The sequence below is a fragment of the Pelodiscus sinensis genome, chromosome 5 (genome assembly GCF_049634645.1).
Source record: "Pelodiscus sinensis isolate JC-2024 chromosome 5, ASM4963464v1, whole genome shotgun sequence".
Classification (NCBI taxonomy): Eukaryota; Metazoa; Chordata; order Testudines; family Trionychidae; genus Pelodiscus; species Pelodiscus sinensis.
In genome coordinates this window covers 42,386,651-42,414,275 of record NC_134715.1, presented here as the reverse complement: position 1 = coordinate 42,414,275, position 27,625 = coordinate 42,386,651, and the positions used below count along the sequence as shown (strand labels likewise).

Here is a 27,625-nt window from a genome sequence, read left to right as displayed (position 1 = left end):
AGTATATAATGTATACAATATATATATATATATATATAACCATCTTATAGTACCTCCTGATAGTCCGGCATATTTGATAATCCAGCACCACATAGGTCCCATAGGTTCCGGATTATCGGAAGTCTACTGTACATTTTTACGTGAGTGACTACACCTATACCATCATGCTGGAAAGAAGCTAGAACTACACAAGGAAAAAATATTGAATCCTTCAAATCTTGCTTTGCAGATACATTTCAGGACATAACTTCAAAAATTCAGGGATGTCTTATAAACTGAATACTGTCCCTAAAGTTAATATCTTATGTGCTAGCACAAAATCTTTTACAAAGCTGGCATAATCTTTACCAACAATCTATCTGGATTCTTGTACCACATGTATCATTATGATATCTGAGCAGCATCACCATGTTACCTAATGGGCTGCTATGGCGGAAACATATAAAATGCATTTCCAACAGACATGGCAGGATTATCAATACTATGACCAAATTAAAGTTTGTTAGATGATGCTGATTGCAATAGTATCTGAGCACTTTATTAACCAACTGTCTGGTTTACTTTTCTTATTCGCACCCTCCTCTGCTTTGTTCCTTCCTTCCTTGTTGTGTTTTCTCTTTTGCTCTAAAAGAGAATGCAAATACAACTAGACAGTCAAACCTCTTAGGATTCTGCAGTGGGGAGTGTCCCCCCCCCCCCAAAATCACCAAATTCTTTGAATCACATCTCTTAGTAATTTAATGAAATTTTAACAATGTAAAGAATTAGTAAGAGCCCACATGTTTTAAAAAAGCCTATTAAGCCTGATCCCGTGTTTCCTGATGTTTGTGAAAAGATTCTCATGGAATTCAACAGGAGTTGAATGTGCTGAATCAGTTTCATATTTATTTCTTCCCTTCCTTTGCACTGCTCTTGTCCCCCACTCAGTTTTCTGCATTGAATTTCATGTGCTTCTTCCTGCATTCCTCATGGTACTTCAGAAAACAATATATATTTAATATATTTCACTCCACTGCTAGCAAACAGAACAGAGCACCATGACTAGGGAAGACAAAAGGCAACGTGAGTTTGAAGAGTAAAGACTCTCAAGAGATCTAAGCTTTAAAAAAAAATGGACATATCTGAAATCATCTTCTAAAGGCACTTGTTTAATGGAAGCTCTGATGAACTACAGATCCCAAAATAACGAGTATAAGAGAATCATGCAATCTTAATGCAATATTTGATTTATTTGTGTTAGGCTATTATAAATCAGAGCCAGTCACTCCCAGGTGTGAAGGATTTTTGTCTTGTGACTCCAATTAATAACAGTTTTAGCAGGGCTACAAAACCTAGTGGAAATCTTTGAAAATTTACAAACCATTGTTTTACCCTGATCAATGTAACTTTGTTTACTGTGTGTCTAATGTACAGTGTGCAATGCCTTTGCTGCTGTACAGGAGTGCAATGTTTGTGCAGTGTAATGATTTGAAAAGACAACGAGTTACTGGAACTCCTGAGGGCACAAGTCGCTTACATGAAGCAGCACCAGATGTGTGTGGGGCAATAGTCAAATAGTACAGAAAGGATCTTCTATATTTTAATTGCTAGTGACATTCATTTGTAAAAGTTATTTACTGTATGACTCACCATTGTGAGATACATCTGGTATAAGAATCCAGATACATTGTTAGTAAAGATTATGCCAGCTTTCAGTAGATTTTGTGCTAGCACGTAAGAGATTAGCTTTAGGGGCAGTGTTCAGTTTATAAGACATCCCTGTATTTTACTGTATAACTCACCAACAGGAGTTACAAACTTGCCCCTAAATAACTGCACAATATTATCTATTTGCATTTAAAATGTGTATTCATTAACAGAGATAAACCAACCTACTCAGAGTGCAAGAGAGGCACAACCACTGCTGCTACACAGTACCAGTCCCCTCTGGTGATCCCCAAAGCCATGTGCCTGAGGGATGGGGTGCCATGACAGGGAGAGGTCAGAGTGATGGCAGAAAGAGCAAGGCTTGGGCGCCGGTAACAGATAGGCCAACCCCTGTCCACAAGGAGTCCTGGACCGGATTGCTCAATCACTTTGGGCCAGGAGCTAGAGACCCCTGCACAAGATTCTAGTTGACTGGTATCTTCCACAAAAACTAGACTAGGATAGACAGACAGTTTAGACCCTAGCTAATAAATTTTACAATTATGATCAGTTGGAATTTTTCTGCTAAATTCAAGTGCCAAATTCAGGGATTAGACTAAGCAAATCTATTAAAGTTTACAGGGACCGAGGTGGGTATAACAATTTTTTTTTCAGTTTACTCATTATATTTATTGCATCAACTTACACGTCCTTTAAGTTCCTGATTTTCACTTGGAGTCACAGGATCAAACTGGTATCTCCGTACACTCATAGGCTACGTCTACACTGGCCACAATTTCCGGAAAAGCCATGCAAATCAGGTAAGTCAGGATAGGGAAATCCGCGGGGGATTTAAATATCCCCCGCGGATTTAAATAAACATGTCCGCCGCTTTTTTCCCGGCTTGGGGAAAAGCCGGAAAAAAAGCGTCTAGACTGGCGCGATCCTCCAGAATAAAGCCCTTTGAAGTAGGAATAAGAAATCCTCCGGAAAAGGGCTTTATTCCGGAGGATCGCGCCAGTCTAGATGCTTTTTTTCCGGCTTTTCCCCAAGCCGGAAAATAGGCGGCGGACATGTTTATTTAAATCCGCGGGGGATATTTAAATCCCCCGCGGATTTCCCTATCCTGACTTACCTGATTTGCATGGCTTTTCCGGAAATTGTGGCCAGTGTAGACGTAGCCATAGGCTCATTACACTAACTTAGATTTCCTTAGATCTATTTACACAAATCTACCCATGTCTAAGGGAGCATAACAGAGTGTAAAGTATCCTGGCTTTAATGAACTTACTCCTGTCTCCTTCACTTCACCAGTTTACACTGCCTTACACATTGATAGTGGGTTTAAGTATCTCAAAGGGAGGCAGTCTAACTAAGTATGCGGGAATCTTAACTGGAGGAGTGGGGGTTAACGTAAATAGCTAAAACAACAACGAAAAAATCAGTTGACCAGCTTGTCAATAAAGACCCAATCCTGCAAACATCTCCATATTGTTAACTAGGGATATTAATGTATAGTCGAGTAAACGACTAACCGATAAGCTTAGGTTTATCAGTTATACTATCGACTACACTCACTCCCCCCTCTGATACAGAGGCAACAAGGGTGGGAAGTGGAGTGGGAGCTGGTGCCCATAAGGAGCTAGCTTTAAGCAGGCTCCCCATGAATATCATATCCACCTACCTCCCCACCCCCATATTTCTGCCTCTGATAGAAAGGCAGCAGTGTGGAAGTGGGAGGCAGGCAGGAATCAATATGCACAGTGAGCTGGCCCTTAAACCAGATCCCCGCGCATATAGACTCCCATGGAACCATCTGTCCCCTCCCTTGCTGCCTCCTACAGAAGGGCTGTGTCTACACTGGGCCACTTATTCCGGAAAATCAGCCGCTTTTCCGGAATAAGCTGCGAGCTGTCTACACTGGCCCCTTGAATTTCCGGAAAAGCAACGACGCTCTACTGTACAAAATCAGGCACTATTCCGGGAAAGCTACGCTGCTCCCACTCGGGCATAAGTCCTTATTCCGGAACACTGTTCCAGAAAAGGGCCAGTGTAGACAGCCCAGTAGTCTTTTCTGGAAAAAAGCCCCGATCGTGAAAATGGCGATCGGGGCTCTTTTCCGGAAAAGCGCGTCTACATTGGCCACAGACACTTTTCCGGAAAAAGCGCTTGTCCAGAAAAGCAGCCTGCCAATGTAGACGCTCCTTTTCTGGAAAAACTGAAAACGGAATAGTATTCCGTTTTAAACAGTTCCGGAAATTCATGCCAGTGTAGACACAGCCAAGCAGTGGGGGGGGGGGGGGATGAAGGAGAGTGGGGAAGCAGGAGCCAGTGCTGGGAGGAGGCAGCTTAAAAGCTGGTTCTCTGCAGCACCAGCTCCACAATGCTGCCTCCCTCCTCTATTGGTAGAGAGGCAGTAGCATGGGATGGCAGAGGGCTCCCCAGGCGAGGGGCTGGAATGAATTCACTGCTGCCTCCATGCACAGGGACTGTCAAATAGTCATATAACCAAACATATTTTATGGAGTTACACGACTATTCAATTACACAATATCTAACAGTCCTATTTTCTATCATCATTGACCAGGTGCGATCGTCCTGCACAACTGAGTTTGCACTTGTGTGCCACTGCTGATTGAGCAGCAGCAGTTATCTAATAAAATTTATTCCTAGAGCTGCAGTGAAATAATTCATAACACTGCTGAATGAACAAGGACATTTCCGTCACCATGTGAAACAACAGCAGAGTGAAACTCAAAGGAGAAATGTCAGTAGCTGTGGGTGTTCTTGAACCCTGGTTCTGAGGGCTCTTTATACCCAGCATGTTCCAACCAGCCACACAGGTAGATGCTAATTGTTGCCAGAATAGGTACTGAACTGAGACCCTATTTAAACCCAGCAAAGGAACAGGAAGCTGTCCATGCAACAGGATCCACCTTGCTCTTGACTACATGCCTTGGGTTTCCTGCTTCCACTCCCCTGGCTTGACTTTCTGGTATTCCAACCAGGCATGAGTCTGGTTATTGACCTGTGAATCTGCTCTCAAGTTGTTTCCTCCTTCTGATCTCCTGGTAACCTGACCTAGCCTGCCTCCTCACACTTAACTCTCAGTTTGCCCTCTTGCCAGTGTCTGACTCTGACCTAGCTAGCCTGACTTGCAACTCCTGCTTTGACTGCAAGTTAAAAACAGACACATGCTGGTGTTGACAAGAGACAGAAAAAAACTAGGATTTAAGCTACTTTTATACTTCCACCTACTGATACTTAAGACAGCTGAGGACAGATTCACTTTCTATAGAAATGCCTGCTCTCATCTGCACCTACTTCCCAACAGCCTGCCAAGAGCTGTTCTGGGACTTGAGTGTCACTGGAGTTCAGCTATACTTTGGCCATGTCCTTTTTTCATTGTGATATCTCTTATAATTGGTGCTGCAAGGCTGAATAGCATAGGGTAATCTACAACAGTTCTTTATTAATATCATAGTAATATTAATATGATAGCCATGTTATCAGTTACGGTTGCGCCAAAGTGCCAAAAACCAACAGGCCTTCCTTTTGCTAGGCACTGTATAAACATGGGGCGGGGGGACTGTCACTGCACTTAAGAAGTTATTATCTAAACTGGCATGACTGGCAAAGAATTGGTTTACATACAGTTTTTGTAACACTTCAGCTACACCAGTTTAGAAAATAACGTAATTTAAGCAATACAACTCACCACTATAACTGCACACTATTATTAACACTATAACTCTTATGCAATTTTACGAAGCCACGAGCAGATAGTCTTTTCTTTCACTTTGTAGTGATTTTCTTTACTGGAAAATTGAGAAAGCTAACTAAAAATATAAGGGAAAAGTTAAATTTAAGAGACTGAACATCTATCACACTTTTAAGTGGTAAATAATTTACTTTAAATGCTTTCTATTACAAAACATCAGGTTAAAAATTAGAAGACATGCTCAGCCAATTAGTCTGCTTGACCATCTGAACTCTGCTAATCATATTACAGGCAGTCCCCGAGTTACGCGGATCCGACTTATGTCGGATCCGCAGTTACGAACGGGGCTTTTCTCGCCCCGGAGGACTGGAGCGGCGGGACGCCCAGATGCACTGCAGTCCCGCCGCCCCCGTCCTCCAGGGCGAGAAAAGCTGCTCCACGTCTCCCTGGTCTGCTGGGGGGGCGCCCCCCCCAGCAGACCAGGGAGATGCGGAGCAAAGCCTTGGAGCACGCCCGCAGCGGGACAGCCCAGGCACGCCCGGGCTGTCCTGCTGCGGGCATGCTCCGTGGCTTTGCTCCGCGTCTCCCTGGTCTCCCAGCAGACCAGGGAGACGTGGAGCAGCTTTTCTCGCCCCGGAGGAAGGGGGCGGTGGGACTGCAGCAACTGGAGCAACCCAGCAGCACCCCAGCTGCTCTGCCCCAGGCATCCCCAAGTCAGCCGCTGTGTGATACGATCCATAATGTTATATAAAACATTATAAAACATATATAAAACATAATGTTATATAAGCCCCGGGCTTCCTGGAATCAGCCGCTGATCAGTTTCAGCAGCAGCTGACTTGGGGACGCCTGGGGTTCTTAAGTTGAATCCGTATGTAAGTCAGAACTGGCGTCCAGATTCAGCCGCTGTTGAAACTGATCAGGTTCAGCAGCGGCTGACGCCAGTTCCGACTTACATACAGATTCAACTTAAGAACAAACCTACAGTCCCTATCTTGTACTATCCCGGGGACTGCCTGTACATATATCTATATCTATATCTGAATGGAGTGGGTGGTATGTACTAACAGAACACCTTCTGAAAACAGACTGTTTCCCTGTAAATGCACTAAAGGATAATATAGCAGCAAAACAGATTTAAATTAACCTTTCTCCAGAAAGGAATAGTTGTACTTTTAAATACATTTACACATTATTCAAAGGTATAGCATTATCACCAAATAAAATAGAGCTGCCTAAATTTTGAACATGGAGATTTTCACTTCTTTAGCCCATAATCCATAATGTTTTATATAATATTATGGATCAGATCACACAGCTCGTATTAGGAGTGCTGGAACAATTTGGGGTGATAGCTATTGAACTATACTGTAAACCCTGTATATGATGGAAACCACTTCCAGCCTGTGGGTGCAGCTGTACTTCTAGTTCCACTATCTGTGGCTGGTATAAAAATGGAGTAGCTCTATTTCCACTGTGGGCACTATAGCAATTTATACCAGCTGAGTACCTTGCCCCAATATTTCCAATATAGGCATACAATATGCACTACACAAGGCTGTCAATTTTTTAAAACTAGAATGTTATAATTATAGACACAGATTATGCCCATACATTCCATTTTGTACAGAAATAAAAACTATATCTTACCAAGGACAAACTCCAGCTTTGACTCATTTGCAGTCTTCTGAATACCTTTTAATATAAAAAAAAAACGGAAATATGTAAATTCTAGTTCCATATACTAAACCTTAACTTGCTTAGGTAACAATATTTTCTTGCCATTGCTGGAGGCATCTACCAATTTTTTAATGTTTTTAAAGGAAACTATATTCTAGAAAAGAACTTTTCACAATGTGCCTGTAGATCAACAAACGCCCATGAAGTTTGTCTTGTTTACATTTTTTGAAAGATCACTTCGCTTTTACCTTGTATCTGCAGGTTGAAGAATTAAAATTAATTAAAAAAAAGAAAACTTTTACTAATATATTCTGTCTGATAAACACAAACATAAATTTATTTTAAATAAGTTTACTAATACACCACTGCACAATTGCCTAAATCTCTCAAAATTATGGTATGTAATGATTCATTTTAAATGCATAAGCCAGCACAATATATATTGCAACAAAAATTTCCACATTTACTCAATTAATATAAATCAAGTTAATAAAAGCAGAATATTATGTATGATCAAGAAATTGTAGTGCAGGGGTAGGGAACCTCAGGCACAGGCTCACAGCCCCACTCCAACCCTCTGCATTGGGGGAATCTGCTGGCACTCCAGCCCCTCCCCCCCCCCCGCAACCCTCCGCTGCCCCACCATGGTGCTGGAGAAAAATCTAGTAGGGTGCCTCCTCCCCAGGCTAAGGTGTGCAAGAGAAATGTGGGAAGTGTCTTTCTACTTCTCAACTGGGTGCCACATCAGTGAGAGTTTTCTGTGTGCAGCCCTCAACTAATTTTCTGTGGGTCGTTGGCCCCCGACCAAAAAATGTTTCTCACCGCTGCTGTAGTGCAACAAAATTGCCATGATTTTGTTTGTGAAAGATGGGAAATTCCCCTTTTCTTATCCTGACTATGATTATACTATACTCCATTGCATTTTAGAAGTGTGCTTTGATGTTGTATTTTCAATGGCAACATGTTCTCAATCCACCAGGATGTGAGAGGAACCATTAGTTGACAGCTGACCAATGAGGAGAATGAGGGAAACAGGTCAAGTAACTAGGAGTTTGCTCAATCTCCACAAAAGGTAAGTGGAGAATGGCTGCAGTACTGATGGACACATAGTAACTGTCTCCCGTTGCTACTATTACTGAAGAAAGGCTAAAAAAGAAGGGGCTATGCCAACATGGAGAGGAATGTGCATGGAGGTTGACTGAGAAGGAGGTTTTTGGCTATGAAGTGAAAAAAGATATTTAAAAAAAATGAAAGACTGTATTTTCTCAACAAAAGTTTCAAGTTGCAGAATGAAATACCCTGGAGAGCTTACAGTAGCAATGTTTAAAAATGTCTTTGTGAACTACACATCATATTTTTCAAAAACATAACCGTTAACTGCTCTGACAACTGTATTTCACAAAATTCAAGAGCCCAATCCTCATTTTCAGCAGACTGGTTGACACATGGTGGCAAAGTTGGATATACATTTGACATGAGTAAGTAACTTACCAACTGCAAAACATTAAAAAGGACTCAGTTTCTTAACTAACTGACAATTTTTCAGAATTTAGTATACTGAGCAGGAATTACCACACTGCTAGGTGCCTTCAAAGAACATTCTATAGTACTAATGTATATGGTACTGCATTATGGTTGTGTTAATGTATTTTTCTTTCAAATTTAAGAGTTTTAAAATCTTATTAAAAATCAATAAAAATCAAAATGTTGTCATCACACTCTTCATTCCTCCCAAGGAGATTATTTGCATAAATCTAAAACAGCAATAATGTTTAAATAAAATATTAATCACTTTATTTCCTTTTGTATAGCTAAATGTCAGTCAACAATTTAAATTGTACCATAGATTCAACATGTCCATTGATTTATGCAATTACAGAATTAGGAGCATTTTTAAAAATAGTATTTGTATATAACGTCAAATAAGGAGTATGGAACTCTTACTTGTAAACTGAGGCTCCCTAATACTGTCTGCCTGTGTTGCAGGAAGAAAATGTTGTGCTTCATCTGATGTTCTCTCCTTTTTGATTTCCATGATCAGTCTCCAAAGCTGCTGAATTTTGTTCTGCAAACTTTCCAAGTTTGTTCTTCCAAGTGCCACAATCCCAGATTCACACTCTGATTTAGATGCAGCTTCAAGGTAAAGATCAGGTTCTCCACTCAAACTCTGAATTCAGAAAATATTAAGACACTTTTTAGGAATGCAGTTATTATGGGTAGGTTGGAGATCATGGCAGGATTGATACTATATATAATACACACTCTTATACACCTATTCTGTCTCTCAAAAAACCACACACACACACACACACACACACACACACACACACACACACACACACACACACACACACACACACAACGTTCACCTCTTGCATCAAGCCCCTATTGCTTCCCATTCAGTGACCCACTAAGTGCATGCTACATAGCAGTTCCGAAAGCAGTTAATGTACTGGAAAACTAGGTGACAATCATCAAATTGAAATGGGAAATCCTTTTTTAGTTTGGATTCTACTGCACAGCAGGTAGCTTTCAGGGCAGCCAACATAAACAATAATTCTACTTAGTAGAAACAGCAGATAGCATTCTGACAAAGGGACTGATGGGATTCACTAGCTGAATATGGACATGTCTTCTATTAAAACTGTATACTTTATGCTCAGCTTCTCATCTATTCCTTCCAGTATACTGATAATCAATATGCAGAGATTATTTAGGATGACATCATTCCTCCATTAGGAGACAACAGGTTGTAGGTGAGAGCTTCCAACCTCACAACAATGCACAAGTTCACGGCTATCCATTATGACAAAAGTGTGAATTATTCAATGATCATACTTTAAGAAAAGGGAAGAAAAACCATTTAGGCTCCCAGGAAAATGCAGGTAACATGTGCCACTCATTTGATTAAAGCTAGTGAAGAACAAATTATCTAGTGTGTTTAAAAATCTGACTTTATATTAGAGTCAAAAATAGAAAAGAGAGGAAAGGATTAAGTCATTTAGCTTAGGCAAGTATTGGTAACCCTCAAATAACAATTGACAAATTGTTACAAATGGATAATACCATTAGGGAAAACATAATTAACATTATAACAACATGTCTACAGAAATATAGAAATAATCATTAAGGCAGCTTGGATATCAAAGTTACTATGCTTGAGAAAAAATTACCAAAAAAACCAAGTGCAACAAGTTTTATAACTAAAATGCAAACCTATTAAAATACTTAATTTGAAGCTAAAGAGGAACAGTGATTTTGCATACAAGCATTCTGCCGCCAGCCAGAAAGAAAACACCTGCTTATATTTACCTCTTAGCTGTGACAGTCAGAATTGCCATATGCTAAGCACTTAAGTTAAGGCATACTGTATCATTGAATACACATGAACCTAAAATGGACACCATAAAATGGGTATATGTGTTTGAGGGATGGGAAAGACTGATGTCATTCTATCTAGCTTTGCCAGATATGGACCAATTTTGAGACCCTGAACTTCATTCCAAAGTACATTTCAGAAACATTATAATCGATTTGTACCAATGATTTTGCAATACCAACATTTTTGAGCATAACAATTACATCTGTCAGATGAATGTGGGTACTACAGGCAGTCTCCGGGTTACATACAAGATAGGGACTGTAGGTTTGTTCTTAAGCTGAATTTGTATGTAAGTCCGAACTGGCGTCCAGATTCAGCCGCTGTTGAAACTGACCAGCAGCGGCTGAATCGGACACGCCTGGGGCAGAGCAGCTGGGGTGCTGCTGGGCTGGTCCCGCAGCGCTGGTCCTCGGCGCTACTGGACCAACCCGGCAGCACCCCAGCTGCTCTACCCCAGGTGTCCCCAAGTCAGCCGCTGCTGAAACTGATCAGCGGCTGATTCCAGGAAGCCCGGGGCAGAGCAGCTCTGCCTCGGGCTTCCTGTAGTCAGCTGCTGATCAGTTTCAGCAGCGGCTGACTTGGGGACGCCTGGGGCAGAGCAGCTGGGGTGCTGCTGTGTTGGTCCAGTAGCGCCGCACCTCGGTGCTGTGGGACCAACCCGGCAGCCCCCCAGCTGCTCTACCCCAGGCGTCAGCGAGAAAAGCCTGGTCTGCTGGGGGGGAGGCGCACTAGCTGCGCTCCCCCCTCCCCCCAGCAGACCAGGGAGACGCGGAGTGGCTTTTCTCGCCTCGGAGGACTCGGGCGGCGGGACCGCCGTGATGCGGTGCATCTCGACGGTCTGCTGGGGGTGGGGGGGCGCAGCTAGTTCAGGGTTCCCTCACCCCGTTTGTAAGTAGGGATCCGACATAAGTCGGATCCACGTAACCCGGGGACTGCCTGTATTGTCAATTGTCATGATAGTCTTCACTGGATCCACGTCAATGCAAATAGGAAGACATTTTAAGTTGCAGATCAAAACTATATATTGCGTCTATTGTGTCAATGTCTACATGCAATAAATTCATATACCAAAAATACAGTACATTCACAATTTGTACAAACTATTTTCAAATTGCTTTTAGTGTGAATTATTCACTTGTAAGTATTGAAAAAGATACCTACAAGTTCAATAACTACAAGTGAATAATTCACACTAGGGGGAAAAAACTTATACTGGGGTAGAATTTAGTTACCGGTATATAATAATCTTTTCTAGTTTTTCCTTGTGCTCATTTCTCAAATTACCAAGCATTTTTCCCCAAATGTAACCAGTAAAATCTCTCTCAGGTTTAAATCTTTAATGCCAAGTTTCAGTCCAGAGATAAGATTTAGTTGAATTGAAACCTTCTGCAAATAAGGATTTAGTATGGAAAATCCTAAAGCGTCATTAAATCCACAGAATGATGCAAGTGACAGGGTTATTATATTCATATAATATATTCCACACAACAAGTATTCCATGTGTGGACAACAAAAATATTTTATATTCTACCGCCAAAGAATAACTGTAGAAAAGAGGAGAGTCAAAACCATATAAAGCACAATGATTTTACCCCAGCATCTGACAACATAGCACGCTCGTTGGATGAATTCCTGGATTCTACTGAAGTCAATTAGACTTTTGCCATTGATTTCACTGGTGTTTAGTACTCATGCTTTCTGCATTATAACCCTTTTAAAGTGAAGCCATTATTTTCTCATCCAGGTAAATATAAAAACAGAGTCTAGGTCTCTTAAGATGCCTGTAATGCAAACAAAAAATTCAAAGAACTGACAACAGAAATGCTATCAAATGAAGTGTCAGAGAAAGGTGAAAATACCCCACAGGCACAGGGAGAGCCTCTCCCAGGGCTGCCAATGGTGGGAGAAGGTGGGGAAGTGCAAAAGGGGCAGCTGCCCTGGGGACCAGCTATGTGCAGTATGGCTGGAGCCCTGGGCCCTTAAAATCACCACCAGAGATTCACGCTGCACAGTATAGGTGCCCGTAAAGTACTGGCACGGGACTGGGAGGGTGAGCTAGCCCCAGCCGTGCCCCTTCCAACTGAGGCACCATTCATTCCAGGAGCACGTAGCTGGGCCCTCTCCCACCTACTATGTCCTTTCTCAAGAGGAAACAAGTTTATTGAAAAATTATTAGCCCCTATCTCCTCCACCCAGTTTAACAGTAGCTAGCACGTTCTTCTTCTTTAACATCATGGTTCCTAAAGATTAAAAAGTGACACTGCAATGTAGCTTATAGGCCAGAATTGCATTTTCTTTTTTAAACATGTATCTGAGATTAATCTTGGCAACATCCCTTTCGGTAGATATTTCTGCAAATTCTAAGTGGTGTGTGTGATCTGGATGATGTTCCACTTTATCAGTAAATTTTATTCATGAACTGAAATAGGTAATCAGAATAAAACTCCAGGATGTCTCTAGAATAGATATCGTAATTGAAAAGGCACAAGTTCAACAAGGCAAATGTATTTAGGCTTCTGAGAAAAACTGTTGGTTTTTTATGCCAATTTTTGTAATTTCTCGCTTGGTATAATTGTCAATCCGATTCTTAAATTAACTTTTTTTGTACTAAGCATGCAAAAATTACAGCAAGAATGGCAAACTGACAGACATGAACCTGCTTTATTTCCATTAATCAGAGTTATAAATCTTCATGCATTAATTAAAAAAAATCCCTTGGAGTGTTTACTGGAGAACTGTATACTGAGCACATGCTCAGTGTCTACACTTGCAAGTGACAGCTACTCTTTTCTAGAGAATATTTTAAAACCATGATTTTTATGCCAAATACTTAAAAATAGAGTTCAAAATGTCTAAAGATTATTCTCTCTTTTCACACTCACTGGCAAAGAGTAATTCTGAATTTCTACCTCAGCAGTGGAAAATGGTACAGAATATCAATGAGACACTGTCACTAAAATATAAAGCACCATCCAGCTAACCACCATATGCTGTAACAAAAGTAGAATGGAAGCTTTGATACATAAATTATATCTGCAGGAAATTTCTAATACAGACATCAGAGGCTCTTAATTCACAAAGCTGACTGAATTCTATATGCTGATGCATTTCAGGTTCAAATTAGCAGTGATCAAATCATCTCATGGTTACTGATGATGCGGTGTTAATCCTCCTTTGAAAGTTAAATTTTTCATCAAAGATAAAGAATTTAATTAAATTTTTTATCTTTTTTTTGGCAGGGAAAGCAACGCAGAGAAAAAGTATATAAGTTACCATTATAATCTTCATTTTTGTCCCACATGAAGAGTGCCCGAAGTTATTTAAAATGAATGTAATATGGTACATAACTTAGTTTTCTCGCATTGCTGAAGCATAACAATTTGCTTCCTTTAACACCAGCAGGTTCTCTCACACATCACTATATCCTTTTCACTTTTGACACACTTCATTAAATCAATACCACACCTATTCTGGAAGCAAGGGAGACCATACAATTATTTATACAATACCATGATAAACCAATAACCAAAATGCTGAACATAGATATTGGAGGCTTCTCTGAATATATTAAGTATAATCCTTGCAAAAGTGTGGACTGCTTTTATAAGCTGGGAATAATAGCCCACTCCCACTAAGGACAGCAGTAGCTTACTCAGAAAGCACTATGGAGAGAGACTGAAATATAGCTGCAGGAAACCTAGGTTCAATTCCCAGCTTTACCTCTGGTCTGCCCAATGATCTTGGGCAAGTAATTTCACTGCTCTGGGCCTCAGTTTCCTCTTCTGTAAAATGGGCTTAATGATCGTGGCCTTCCTTGAAAAGTGCTAAATACATGGAAGGTATCTCAGATATACCCAATCTCTGGTATACCCAAACCAATTTTCAACTCTACTCCCTCAAAATTATCATGTGACTTGAGACTTACTGAATATCCATAACTATCAGTAAATTCAAAAGGAAAGTGTCAGTATTCAAGGACTACACCCCACTTCCCTCTATTACCAAGAACCCTCATGATCTCTGTCCTTGTTGAATTCCAAACCATGGAGGTAAGGCCAGCAACCATTAGCAAGTCTTGTTTCCCACATCATTTGCATTAATCCAGACAAACTTTGACAATCAGACATAACCATTTTCTTCTTTCACTTTCAGCCCTAGAGCCTTGAAACTCTGCACTAACCTTCAAACGTTTTCCTCACAAATTCCTGCTATTCTTGAATTAATAATACCATCTGCTGGTGGTAATTTTAATAGGTTAAATCATGCATGATGAAATCCTGACTATTTAAATCTATGGACATTCTACCATTAATGTCAATGGGGCCAAGATATCAGACACAATATTTGATAATAAGTGTGTCATATAGCGAGGCCAACAGCCACTGCAGGCCCCAGGGCAGGTGTGATGAGGGTGGAAACAGCTCCCACCCCCAGAAGAGGCAGAGCCTCGGGCCAGAGGTAGCCAGCCCTCCATGATGCCCAGACCTCACAAATGCCCGTGTCCCCCGCCCTCAAAGCTAGTATGACAGCAGCAGGAGTCCTAGACCCCATTGAATCTCCAGGCCGTGAGGCAATTACTTACTTTGCACCACTCCATAGGAGGACCTGGTGTCATATATTACATTTCCCACTCTTCATAGCCTTATTTAGCCTTTCTATGTGACAGCAGTTTGCAGAGTGTCCTCTCTTCAGTGTGTAGTCATCTTGTCCCCGTGTTTTTCTGAATACTGAACCCAATGTTAGATGGATTGCTCATCGTTGTAGAACTCTAAACTATGCCTATAAGGAATATGTTTTTATAATAATTTATTTGTAATAAAAGAAATTCATTCTTTTCATATCCAACTATGCTTAAGGATATTTCTATGTATTTTCTACCTGAATCATATTTGTCTGCATGTATACCCCCATCACATGAGCTGTAAATATGTCCAGTTGGAGATTAATCTTGCTAATTATGTCTAGCAGACCCATTTTTGCTGCATATCTACCAATAAAACTCCCATCCTTATTTCCTTCTCCTTGAAAAGAACAGGAAAATATTTAGCATTCTTTTGCTAACTATTTATATTTTATTCTATACTTCAAAAAAAAAGGGTAAAAATTGAGAAGCATTTGGTAGAGCTACAAGCATGATTTAAGGTCTAAAACACATACCCCGTAGTCTGAAGCTTCACACTCTTAATCTGTTTAGTTTACTGAAGGTAGTCAGGGGCTACGTGTATCAATTTGGGAAATAGATTTCTGATGGAAGGTAATTCTAACCTAGCAGAAAAAAGAAATCATTCTCTCTCATTATTAGCAGCTAATGCTAGATAAGTTCAAACCCCAATTACTGTGCAAATGTTTAAAATAGTGTAATTAAGCACTAGAACTGCATTCATAGAATCATAGAATACTAGGACTGGAATGGACCTCGAGAGGTCATTGAGTCCAGTCCTCTGCCCTCATGGCAGAACTCAGTATTGTCTAGACCATCCCTGATAGACATTTATCTAACCTACTGTTAAATATCTCCAGAGATGGAGATTCCACACCTCCCTAGGCAACTTATTCCACTGTTTAACCACCCTGACAGTTAGGAACTTTTTCCTAATGTCCAAAATAAACCTCTCTTGCTGCAGTTTAAGCCCATTGCTTCTTGTTCTGTCCTCAGAGGCCAGGAAGAACAAGTTTTCTCCCTCCCTCCTTGTGACACCCTTTTAGATATCTGAAAACCGCTATCATGTCCCCTCTCAATCTTCTCTTTTCCAAACTAAACAAGCCCAATTCTTTCAGTCTTCCTTCATAGGTCATGTTCTCTAGACTTTTAATCATTCTTGTTGCTCTTCTCTGAACCCTCTCCAATTTCTTCACATCTTTCTTGAAATGCGGTGTCCAGAACTGAACACAATACTCCAGCTGAGGCCTAATCAGTGCAGAGTAGAGCTGAAGAATGACTTCTCGTGTCTTGCTCACAACACACCTGTTAATGCATCCTAGAATCATGTTAGCTTTTTTTGCAACAGCGTCACGCTGTTGACTCATATTTAGCTTGTGATACACTATAACCCTAGATTCCTTTCTGCCGTACTTTTTCCTAGACAGTCACTTCCCATTCTGTATGTGTGAAACGGATTGTTCCTTGCTAAGTGGAGCACTTTGCATTTGTCCTTATTAAACTTCATCCTGTTTATCTCAGACCATTTCTCCAATTTGTCCAGATCATTTTGAATTATGACCCTATCCTCCAAAGCAGTTGCAATCCTCTAAGCTTGGTATCATCTGCAAACTTAATAAGCGTACTCTCTATGCTGATATCTAAATCATTGATGAAGATATTGAACAGAACCGGTCCCAAACATACCCCTGTGGAACCCACTTGTTACTCCTCTCCAGCAGGATTGTGAACCGTTAATAACTACTCCCTGAGAACGGTTATCCAGCCAGTTATGAACCCGCCTTGTTCTTTACAAATCTATGCTGGCTGTTCCCTATCACCTTATTATCTTCCAAGTGTTTGGAGATGATTTCCTTAATTACTTGCTCCATTATCTTTCCTGGCAGAGAAGTTAAACTGACTGGTCTGTAGTTTCCTGGGTTGTTTTTATTTCCTTTTTAATACATAGGCACTATATTTGCCCTTTTCCAAGAGATTCTTCTGGAATCTCTCCTGTCTTCCATGATTTTCCAAAATTGATAGCTAAAGGCTCAGATACCTCCTCTATCAGCTCCTTGAATATTCTAGGATGCATTTCATCAGGCCCTGGTGACTTACAGACATCTCACTTTTCTAAGTGATTTTTAACTTGTTCTTTTATTATTTTATCTTCTAAACCTACCCCCTTCCCACTAGCATTCACTATGTCAGGCATTCCTTCATCAGCCTTCTCGATGAAGACCGAAACAAAGAAGTCATTAAGCATCTCTGCCACTTCCAAGTTTCCCGTTACTGTTTCCCCCTCATCACTGCGCAATGGGCCTACCCTGTTCTTGGTCTTCCTATTGCTTCTAATATATTTATAGATTGTTGTATTGTTTCCCTTTATGCCTGTTTGTAGTCTGAGCTCGTTTTGTGCCTTTGCCTTTCTAATCTTGCCCCTGCATTCCTGTATTGTTTGCCTATATTCATCCTCTGTAATTTGTCCTACTTTCCATTTTTTATATGACTCCTTTTTTATTCTTAGATCATGCAAGATCTCCTGCTTGATCCAATGCAGCCTTTTGCCATATTTTCTATCTTTCCTACACAGTGGAATAGTTTGCTTTTGGGCCCTTAACAATGTCCCTTTGAAAAACTGCCAACTCTTCAGTTGTTTCTCCTCTCAGTCTTGCTTCCCATGGGACCTTACCTACCAGCTCTCTGAGCATACCAAATCTGCCTTCTTAAAATCCATTGTCTCTAATTTGCCATTCTCCCTCAAGGAATGTAGTGAAATCTCCATCAGTTGAAGTCTCTAAACCAAGGCTGGATATTCTAAAAAGCTCTGGTTCAATTAGAAGCAAAGGAACACATGCAGAGCTTATTCGGTGAGAAGTTTTGCCCTGTGTTAAACAGGAGAATAGATTAAAGTATCATAATGGTAACCTTCTGGCCTCAAAAACTATCCATCCATGGGAATGGAGAGCAGGATTTATCAAACAGGCAGCTGCACCCTCTTCCTAGCAGTTGGCACTTAAAAGTAAGCACATATTTTCAAGGAGTACCTTTCTTCTACATATGTAAGACACTTGTTATGGCCATCAGTGATCAATATTTTCACAGGGAGAGTGAAGGCACATTTTGAGCCAGGTCTCCATCCCACTATGCCATGATGTGGGAATGAAATGTGCCACAAAAATCAGACAAAGAAAACACAAAGGGGAAAAAATTTTAATAGCTACCCTTGTACTATCCTACAAAGCTGCTTTTGGAAGCTACTTGCAGAAAAGACCAAATTATTTCATGCAAAAGGGAGACAGTAAGGCTGGGCGACAAGGAGGAACCCAGGGTAATTTAGTAGTGTGATGTCACAATCTGTGGATGAACAACAGTCTATTGTGGTTGGATCTAATTGCTGACTCCCAACTGCTTCTAAGACCAGTTATTCTCTGCATTCACACACATTACTAACTGCAAATCCCAGGTCCAACACCCTCCTCTGGCAATGACCCCTCGCAGTCCAGCCATTTAGATGCTGGAACCAGTGACTCGGCCTTCGTAAGTCGCTTTGACATGGTCACCCCACAAAAGTCCTCCTAGCTATGGGAGCACTTGTTTTGTCATTTAAAACCATGCAATGGCCACTGGCAGAAAAGTAACAATACAAATGTTTAAGACAGGAATTTCTTAGTTGTAAACTCTTTACTCTTAAAACAAAACAGACAAAAAACGAAAACAGAAGAGAGTTGCAGATCCGTTGAAAACAGGCTCCTGAACACAGTCTTAACAGTCTTCTTATTCCTGTGAATTCTGTGCTTGATCTTAATGCTTTGGCCCAGACTGCTTTGCCTGACACTCTTGTTTCTGGTATTGGTGAGCCTCCCCTTGTAGAGAGAATCACTCCTTTTAATCCTGAGTCTCTGTGCTATTTCCCCTCTCCCCCCATCTGCTACAAGATGGGGTGTGGATTTAGCTCCAAGCCCCCAAGCCTGCATAGAGTGTCATTTCATGGCCTGTTGTTTCAGTCAGAAAGAGACATTTAACATTGGTGGCCCTTGATTGTTCTGACAATTTCTTAGACATAGCTTGTCTACTTGGTGTCAAATCTGTGCTACAAAATGGATGCTGTAAACCACAATGAAGGGTACCGTCATAAATGGGGTTAATAAAACAATGTGATTCATGTTTTGACCAACACATCACCATACTGTCACATGAGAGAGGAATACTCTCACTAATTAAAAGGCTAGATTCGTGCCACTTGAAAGGTTTTGTGGCCACGTTGTCAGGCTAACAGCTTGTACAGAGCAATCCTGTGAAGGAAACAGCCTGAAGAGGAAAACTCCCTTGTCTTTTAGAACTGACCTTATTAGGTGTATTTATCTCAACTGAATGCAGTCCAAGGAAAGTACTGGCACTGTTACAGCAATTCAGCTAGGATAAAAAATTATGAGCATTTCCTAGGGAGCTACAGGTTTGAGTGCAAGGGGAGGGTTGAGAACTTACAAAGCACTGTATAGCAGGTTCAATACCCATGTAAACTAATGTTTTAACTTTTTTTTTTTAAGTGATTATTCAGGGCACATGAAAGTTTCTTCTTCCTCTCCCTTTTTGCAAAGATACAGGAGTAGTTAGGACATGTACACATTCACTGGAAGGACTAGACATACCTCTATAATGCAAGACAGGAGGAAATAGGAAAAACAAAATTTATCTGATGAGAGGAATAGGAAATTATGACCATGAGAAAGGGGGACTCAGCATCATTACCAAATTCTGGTAATCAAAGTAGTTTTGTGCTAGAAGTGTGAAAAGCTACTAACACAAAACTGCCATTGCTATAGTTACAGCCAATAAATACATAATTGGAAAAGTCGAGAGTTATGTTCATCTTCTTGCTCCTACTGTTAAAGTAAGTGAAATAAGAAGCCTAAGAGTCCTTTTTGATTGATTGCTTCACACAGAGTGTGAGAATAAGTTTAATTCCAATCCTGAAGAGGCAAAATTTAACAGATCTTAAGGGAAATAACCTTTAAAGGACAAAACTATTGCCCTCTCAACTGGTATTGAACATGGACAGTCATCACAGAGAACTGTAGCCAAGAGTCTGAATAATCTGTTTAGTGTTTTTCTTGGGGTGGGTAGAAAGCTATTTGGTGTTTGTAAAAAGCAGGCAATAATAGTAATAAGACTGCTAATATTAATCATAGTTACTGCCATGAAGCAGTCAAATGTTATACAAGTTTCCTCTCATTGCTTTGCAAATATACAATCATTATTACTTGCTACACTCCTGCCAAGTCAGTTCTGTGTTTGTCCCCAAGCCTAATTGTGAGAGATACTTTGCGGGATGCATGTTATAGACAGATATCCACCAAAGACAACACTCATTTAATTTCTAATACGAGATAGATTTTAAATTTTGAATCCCTCAGGTGAAAGGTTAGTGAAGGAAGTCCATTCCATCACCTAAGTTTCAGTACAACCTTAAAATAGTTTGTGTAATGGAAATTTTTTTTTTTTTTTTTTGGTATTCATGAAAAAGAAGAAATAATAATGAACCAATCCAGTTAGGTACAGCCAATTTTCATGGAAAACTCAGGAACCATTAGATCAAAATTGACATGGTGAATTGATAAAAGGGGCTCTGAAACTTGGTTGTGATATCAGGCAAACTCCAAAATATTGATATTTCAAATATAAATCATAGCCAGTTGACAGCAATTCTGTAAGAAGGAAGGTTTATATTTTAGTATTTATAATTGAAAATGCTTTTCATACCAGATCCAAATTAAAATCTTTAAATTCAAATTCTTATTTAGATTTGTATGAAATAATCATTTTTATTTAGTTATTGTCTGTATCAATTCACTATATGAATTACCTGTAGCAGTATCGGGCAGAAAACAAAAGTGTAAGGAAAGAACACATTACATGATAAATGGTCCAGATTAAGCACAGATTGGGAGAGAGGAAATTGATATGACCATGCATCAATCCAAGACTCATATTGTACATTATATTTAATGAACCAAAATATCAAACTCGTATTTATTGTCAGAGGAGCTATAGAACATATGACTTTTCATCCAATTTTAGAAAAAGACAATGCAGACTTTTGAAATGCTCTCTTCAGTCAAAATAAAGCAGGAAAGGTTTGGCTGTATGTTTCTTTATTAGACAACAGGAAACATTTAGTCTGTTTAGCAATGTTCCAAGGATTTTTTAAATATTGATACATTCATGTAAAATGAAAGTTAAATATGTTGGTCTCTGTTTTACTTACTGAGAACTACTGAAACATCTGTTTTGTTCCACAACAGCACCACTCCAGAAAAGTATCAGATTCCAGAACTCTGTAAGGGACAAACATGACAAAGTGTTAGGATTTGCAACACTTGGAAAGTCTCTCTGTTAATATGTTCACAGCCTGCATATCTGGCATATTGATTCAGCATACAGCTGTAAAAAACAAAGCATAACAATCTGTAGCTATGGCTATCCTTATAGTTACTGTTCTTTGTCACCCCTCATCAGTTCAATGAACTACAATGGGCAAAAATAAATAAATAAATAAATCAGAAAACATTATACTAGACAAGAAAAAGGAAATTACTGCGATGCAATTTCTCTTCCATGTGAAGATAGCAATTATTTATGTGCCAACTAATGTCTAAACTATCAGCTGATCGCTTTCCTTCCAACTTCTATACCTAAATAATGCTATTTAAATCACAACTTTTTAACCAGCTGAATAGAGAGAAGCTTGGAATTCTATTTACAAGAAGTAAACTTTTCAAGTGAGAAGAATTTAGCAGCAATACAAAATACATCATCTTGCAATACTGAATTGCAATTGAAATCTCCATTTAATCCCCCTTTATACGATTTTTTTAAAGATCACTTGAAACCATAAATACCGCCACTCTATTCCAGAACATATAACTCATGTAACCACTGTAGGCCACAAAACCAAAGTTACTGGGGTCAAATTCTTTTTTTTACCAGCTCTCTTCTTGCAAGGATACAAGTTTAATAATGGAGATTCCTATTCAGAAAAGTAAGGCTACCTTCTCCCTCATACTTTATCTCCTCTTTTATTGATGTTCTTATCTACTCTTTATTCCCAACATCTGAAAATATATAATCACTTAGTTGTACTGCTTTTCTTACCCATTTCCTTCTTACTATGATCCTGGATGTTTCACAGAGCCACTCCTCTATTACACAGAGCTTCAGAAGCTCCCAAGTTAATCTCTCCATACATTCTGGTTATTTCTTTATTCAAGGAGCTTCCAAGGACTGGGACAAGTCTCATCTTCTGCTGTCTCCCCCCAAAATTATTTTCACAGAGCTATCCATGGAAATATGATTATAATTATATTCCAGTAGAACTGGAAAAGCTTTATGCAACTACTTTGTATAAGGTATCGTTGGAAAAGTTGTCATCTATATGCTGGAACCCATCAGGGACATTGAACTTTTCCACTGAAAGTGGAAAAAAATTTTAAACTGAAGCAAAAAGAACTTCCATCTTTGGCAAAATATCTATAAAAGTGGGAAGCCAAACAATAGATGCTACTGTCAGATATAGAGACACCCTACTTACCAACCAAGATCACTGCTGGAAACATCTAACACTGAACAGGGGGAAGGATCAAACACAGGTTGGGAGGCTGTCCTGTCTGTGAAAGATGATTAACTGAGGGTGGGATAGTCCATATAACCATATAACCAGTTTCTTAGGCTACGTCTACACTGGCATGATTTTCCGGAAATGCTTAAAACGGAACAGTTTTCCGTTATAAGTATTTCCAGGAAAAGAGCGTCTACATTGGCAGGATGCTTTTCCGGAAAAGCCCTTTTTCCGGAAAAGTGTCTGTGGCCAATGTAGACGCGCTTTTTCGGAAAAAAGCCCCGATCGCCATTTTCGCAATCGGGGCTTTTTTTGCGGAAAAGACTACTGTGCTGTCTACACTGGCCCTTTTCCGGAACAGTTTTCCGGAAAAAGGACTTTTGCCCGAGCGGGAGCAGCATAGTTTTTCTGGAAAAGCAGCTGATTTTTTACAGTAGATCGTCAGTGCTTTTCCGGAAATTCAAGGGGCCAGTGTAGACAGCTCGCAGCTTATTCCGGAAAAGCGGCTGATTTTCCAGAATAAGTGGCCCAGTGTAGACACAGCCTTAGTGTATTATGTTTAGTAGGTATATTTTGTTTCATTTTAATTTGTAACTTACTTTGTTCTGTGTACTATTACTTATAACCACTTAAATCATATATTATACTTAATAAAAATACTTAATCAAATTATGTATTACCCAGTGTACATAATTGCTATGGAGCTCTCTCTTTGTGTAAGGAAGAGAGTGGACAACATGAGCTTGTGCTGTAGAATTAAGCGCTCCGCTAGTTCGAATTAAGTTTGAACTAGAGGTTTGTATGTGTAGCACCTATGAAAGTTAATTCGAACTAAAAGCTGTTAGTTCGAATTAACTTTGTAGTGTAGACATACCCCAAGTGACAATCACACGAGGATCTGTGTGACTGAACCAGTCACTTTTAATTCCACATATATGCTATTTTAAGAGATAACCTTATAAAATGCTTTTTTACATCCATAGCAGTTGTTTCAAAACACATGAGTTTTCTGTGCTGCTTCATTTTCTGCATTTATATTTATGTGCTTTGGCTGGTCAGGCTGATAATCAAACTATCACTTATTTTTGCAGAAAGTTGCATATTTATCCTTAAATATTTGGCCTGATCCTGCTTCTCTTCAAAAGATGAGCCTTTTCTCACATAACTGTGCTGCTGCCTTTCTTGGAACTACATACCTGAATGAGGATTCATTGTGAAAGAAAGTTTCACAGAATAAAGCCAAAATCTACACTACATAAAGCAGCAATGGATGACCTAGCCTAGCAAGTAGTGGGCTGCAAGACTGTCAAAATTAGGGTGCCCATATTTCCCTATGCTGAACAAGTGACACCTAGAAAATAGTCTTATTCAAGCGAGTTCAGTGGCAACCAATCAGACTACGCAAGACAAAAGTTCAAATTAACAAGTTGACTGAGCCCTCGCTAAAAAGAAATACTGCATAGTTGGATTTGTATTTACCATCTTATCTTTAAGACTTTAGGGTTTACATAGGAAGAGGGGACACATACACACACCCCTACATATTGCTCACTTGAGGAGAGGTAACTGAACAATCTTCCTGACTCTGACACCAGCCTGGACTCCCAGGATGGGCCTGCATCTCCTGGTTTCTGGTACTGTGTCTTCCTGAGATTGGCATGTAGGGTCACAAATCCTCTGCCCCCAGATTTCTGCCAGGGTTCACAATGGAATGTGGACAGCAGAAGCCTTTTGTCACAGTGGAATATGGATAGCACAGCCTTTCACAGGAGGGAAAAGACAGGAGCTGCTTCCAATAGCAGTGAGAAGGTGGGGAGAAGGGATGACCAGGCCTATGCCTTTGTACAGCTCATGTCGTCTTCTTCCCTGCTCCCACAACACCATGGGCTAGGGTTGCCAGATGGTTTCAACAACAATACCAGATGCACTTGAACGTACATCACAACCTACATTACATCTTATTTAGAAAATACAGGACATTTATATTTTCTCAATTTGTTTCCCGAACAGAAAGCTCAAATACTGGACTGTCTGGTTCAAAACCGGACACTTGGCAACACCTAACCATGGCTGGACTAGCTTGTTTATTTCCTGCCACCACTGTGTCAAAAGGCAGCTAACTCCTCCAGGCTGCTGATGGCTAGTAACATAATGCAGTTGCCTCCAGTCTCCCTAGCTATAGTGTGGGCAGGAACAGGTTAAGCCAGTGTTAGGCAAACTTTTTGGCCTGAGGGACACATCAGGTAGGTAAACCATATGGAGGACCAGATAGTGAAGGCTGGGTTAGGTCCACGGGCTGCAGGTTGCCCACCATTGCTATATAGCCTCACATTCAAAACCAAACAGCTCCTGCCAGGGTCTGGTAAATTCTTAATGTGAAGAGGAACAAGATAGAAACTTTCATTACGTCTTAAAAGAGGTACTTTTAGTGGAAGACAACTATTTTGACATCTTGGACTCTTTTTTAAATGTAGCAAATGGGATAGTCAATTTGATACACCTTTCATGAATACACGAGAAAAAGAATGAAACCCACTAGATTTACCATAGGTGATATAATATTTGAATAAAGTTAACTTGATTGAGATCTTTATTAAAAAATGTGCCATATTAACCTAGTCTGTCTTTTTGGGGTTGAAATTCTAAATTAACAGATTAGGAGAATGCATTTGGTGCAGTACTGTATATCTATCTACAGAAAGCATTTAATATAGCATGTTGCTTGGAAAACTATTCAGTTTGGCCTCAACAGAAGCACTATCACATGGATTGAAAACCAACTAATGAACTGTAAAAAATAAGATTAATAGCAATATACTAAGTGAGGGGAATGATACAGTCAGTGCTTCAGAAACTGTGTTAGGCATGTTTATTTAATATTGTTTAATTAATAAGCTGGAAGTCAATGATAAACCAAATATTAATCAAATTCAGAGTTCTTGGATGCCTCCTGTAAATCAAAAACCCATGAACAAGGATTTATGGCTTAATCTAATTCGTACTGAGCTCAACAGGAAACAATGAGAGCCAGTGTAGAAAAATGTACACCTATACATTTTTGAGGAAAGCAATAGAATACATAAAAATGTAATTAGAGAAACTCCCAGGGCATGTCTACCCTGCAAAAAAAAGTCCCACAAAACACACACCACACAGTGGCAATAATACTCAGTGCCTGGGTCAGCTGACTTGGTCTTTCATTATTACACTGAAAATAACAATATGCAATACTGGTTGTGCTGGAGTCTAGGCTCTGAGTCCCACCCCTCTTGTGAGGTTTCAGAGCCTAGGTGGAACATGTATACTGCTGTTTTAATTCCCATAGTATGAGCCCAGTAATCTTGAGTCAGTGGAACGCTGCTTTAAGGCTCGACTATGATATCAGGGATTTTTTTTTTTGGCACAGTGTAGACATATCTTTAAAAAGGAGTAATGTATATGTCTGCTCTTACTATTTGGATTCTGATATAGACTGTGAACAGTCAACTTTTCCAGGAACTGTTCATTCCAGGAATGTAGAAGCAGATGCATTCTCAAGAGATGCTGACACTTGGGAAGACCCAAAACTGTAAGAGGAGTTTCACAAAACAGTGGAAGTTTGAGACAACTTAAGGAAGACATATTTGTGAATAAGAGTAATCACTAGTGGTAAAAACTGAGACCAGATTTCTGTGTGAGGAAGCATGTAATTTGACCGTCTGTTGTAATGACTGAAGGTTTGTGTACACACTGCAATGCTTTAGATTCTTTTTATCCTTGAAATATGAAGAGACAACGTTAGCATTTTGCAGCTGTAACCTATGGGATGAGGCTAGAGAGGAAGGGGAAAAAAAGAAAAATCCAATTGAACCCAAAAGAGAGAAACACACAATTACACAGGACTATTGCATGAAAAAGTAAACACTCTCAAAAACTAGAGTCGCTCTTGGCAACAATAATTGTACAAGTTAAAAATCCTGAAGTAAAAAATACAATAATATATAATATAGTAATAAGTCCGTGGACAGAAAGTTAAAGGAAAACAAAATATTAAATAAAAAGTCAAAACTAGAGGCAGCACTTGTATAGGGAGATAGCTATGAGAAATTTCATGCCCAGCAGCAGTCACAACCAAAATATAAAGAATGTAGACTGCAAACCTTGGCCTTTGGTTCTCAACTACACCGCAGCTTGCGAAACATTGACACTTGTGCAAAGGAGGTGTAAAATGATATCACTAATGAGAGTAAATGAATATTTCTGATTTGATTGCTTTATAGGTACACAAATTGCAAGGTACTGGGGGGAAAAATTAGGCTCTTCAAGACTGCACTAAGCTTTTTAGCACTAATGATTTGATTAGTGATGGAGGTAGACAGCTATCTTGAGGTGATATTCAAGCACAAAATGGCAACTGAAACCAACACTAACGTTAAAGGGAGGGAAAGGGCTTCTTCACCAAAAAGAATTTTGTAGCAGGTAAGGAAAAAAACATATAACAAAACAGCTTTGGGTTTATAAACCACATAAACCAAGCAGCTTTGATTATGCTTTCTGCTTTTCAGAAGTTTTATTTAACACCGACATCTTGGTTTGAATTCCATTATTAAGACACTTTACTGAACTTTTATGTTGCAGAAGCACTTGGAGGCCTCAATCACATGAGGTCACCATTGCAATATACACTGTACACATTCACAGTACATAAATAACAGTCCCTGCAAGGGCGCCATTTCGGGAGGGCAAGGGAGGCAGCATCAGTGCATACCGAGATGCTGCTTGCTTTTCTTCTCATTCCCCTATCAGGAAACAAGGGGCAAGTACACAAATGTTGTGAATTATCCCTGATAGTCAGGGGAACGGGAAGAAAAGCAAGCATCATCCCAGTACACACAGCTGCTGTCCCCCTGTGCCCTCCTCAAACTGGTGCCTTTGAGTCCGTGCCCCAAAAATCAGCTTTGGATTCATAGATTTTGAAGA

At 39.9% G+C, this 27,625-nt stretch overlaps 1 protein-coding gene across 3 annotated transcripts in view; it reads right to left on the bottom strand.

Moving 5' to 3' along the window:
- Positions 1-27,625, bottom strand: part of INPP4B (inositol polyphosphate-4-phosphatase type II B) — a 478,846-nt gene that overhangs the window by 282,721 nt on the left and 168,500 nt on the right. For all 3 annotated transcript variants that reach the window (XM_075929897.1, XM_075929896.1, XM_075929898.1), the window contains exons 3-5: positions 21,317-21,386; positions 8,972-9,194; positions 6,998-7,042 (exon numbers count right to left, since the gene is read on the bottom strand). In XM_075929897.1, the coding sequence (XP_075786012.1) occupies positions 6,998-7,042; positions 8,972-9,062 (136 nt within the window). In that variant the 5' untranslated portion in view covers positions 9,063-9,194; positions 21,317-21,386. The remainder of the gene's footprint in view (positions 1-6,997; positions 7,043-8,971; positions 9,195-21,316; positions 21,387-27,625) is intronic.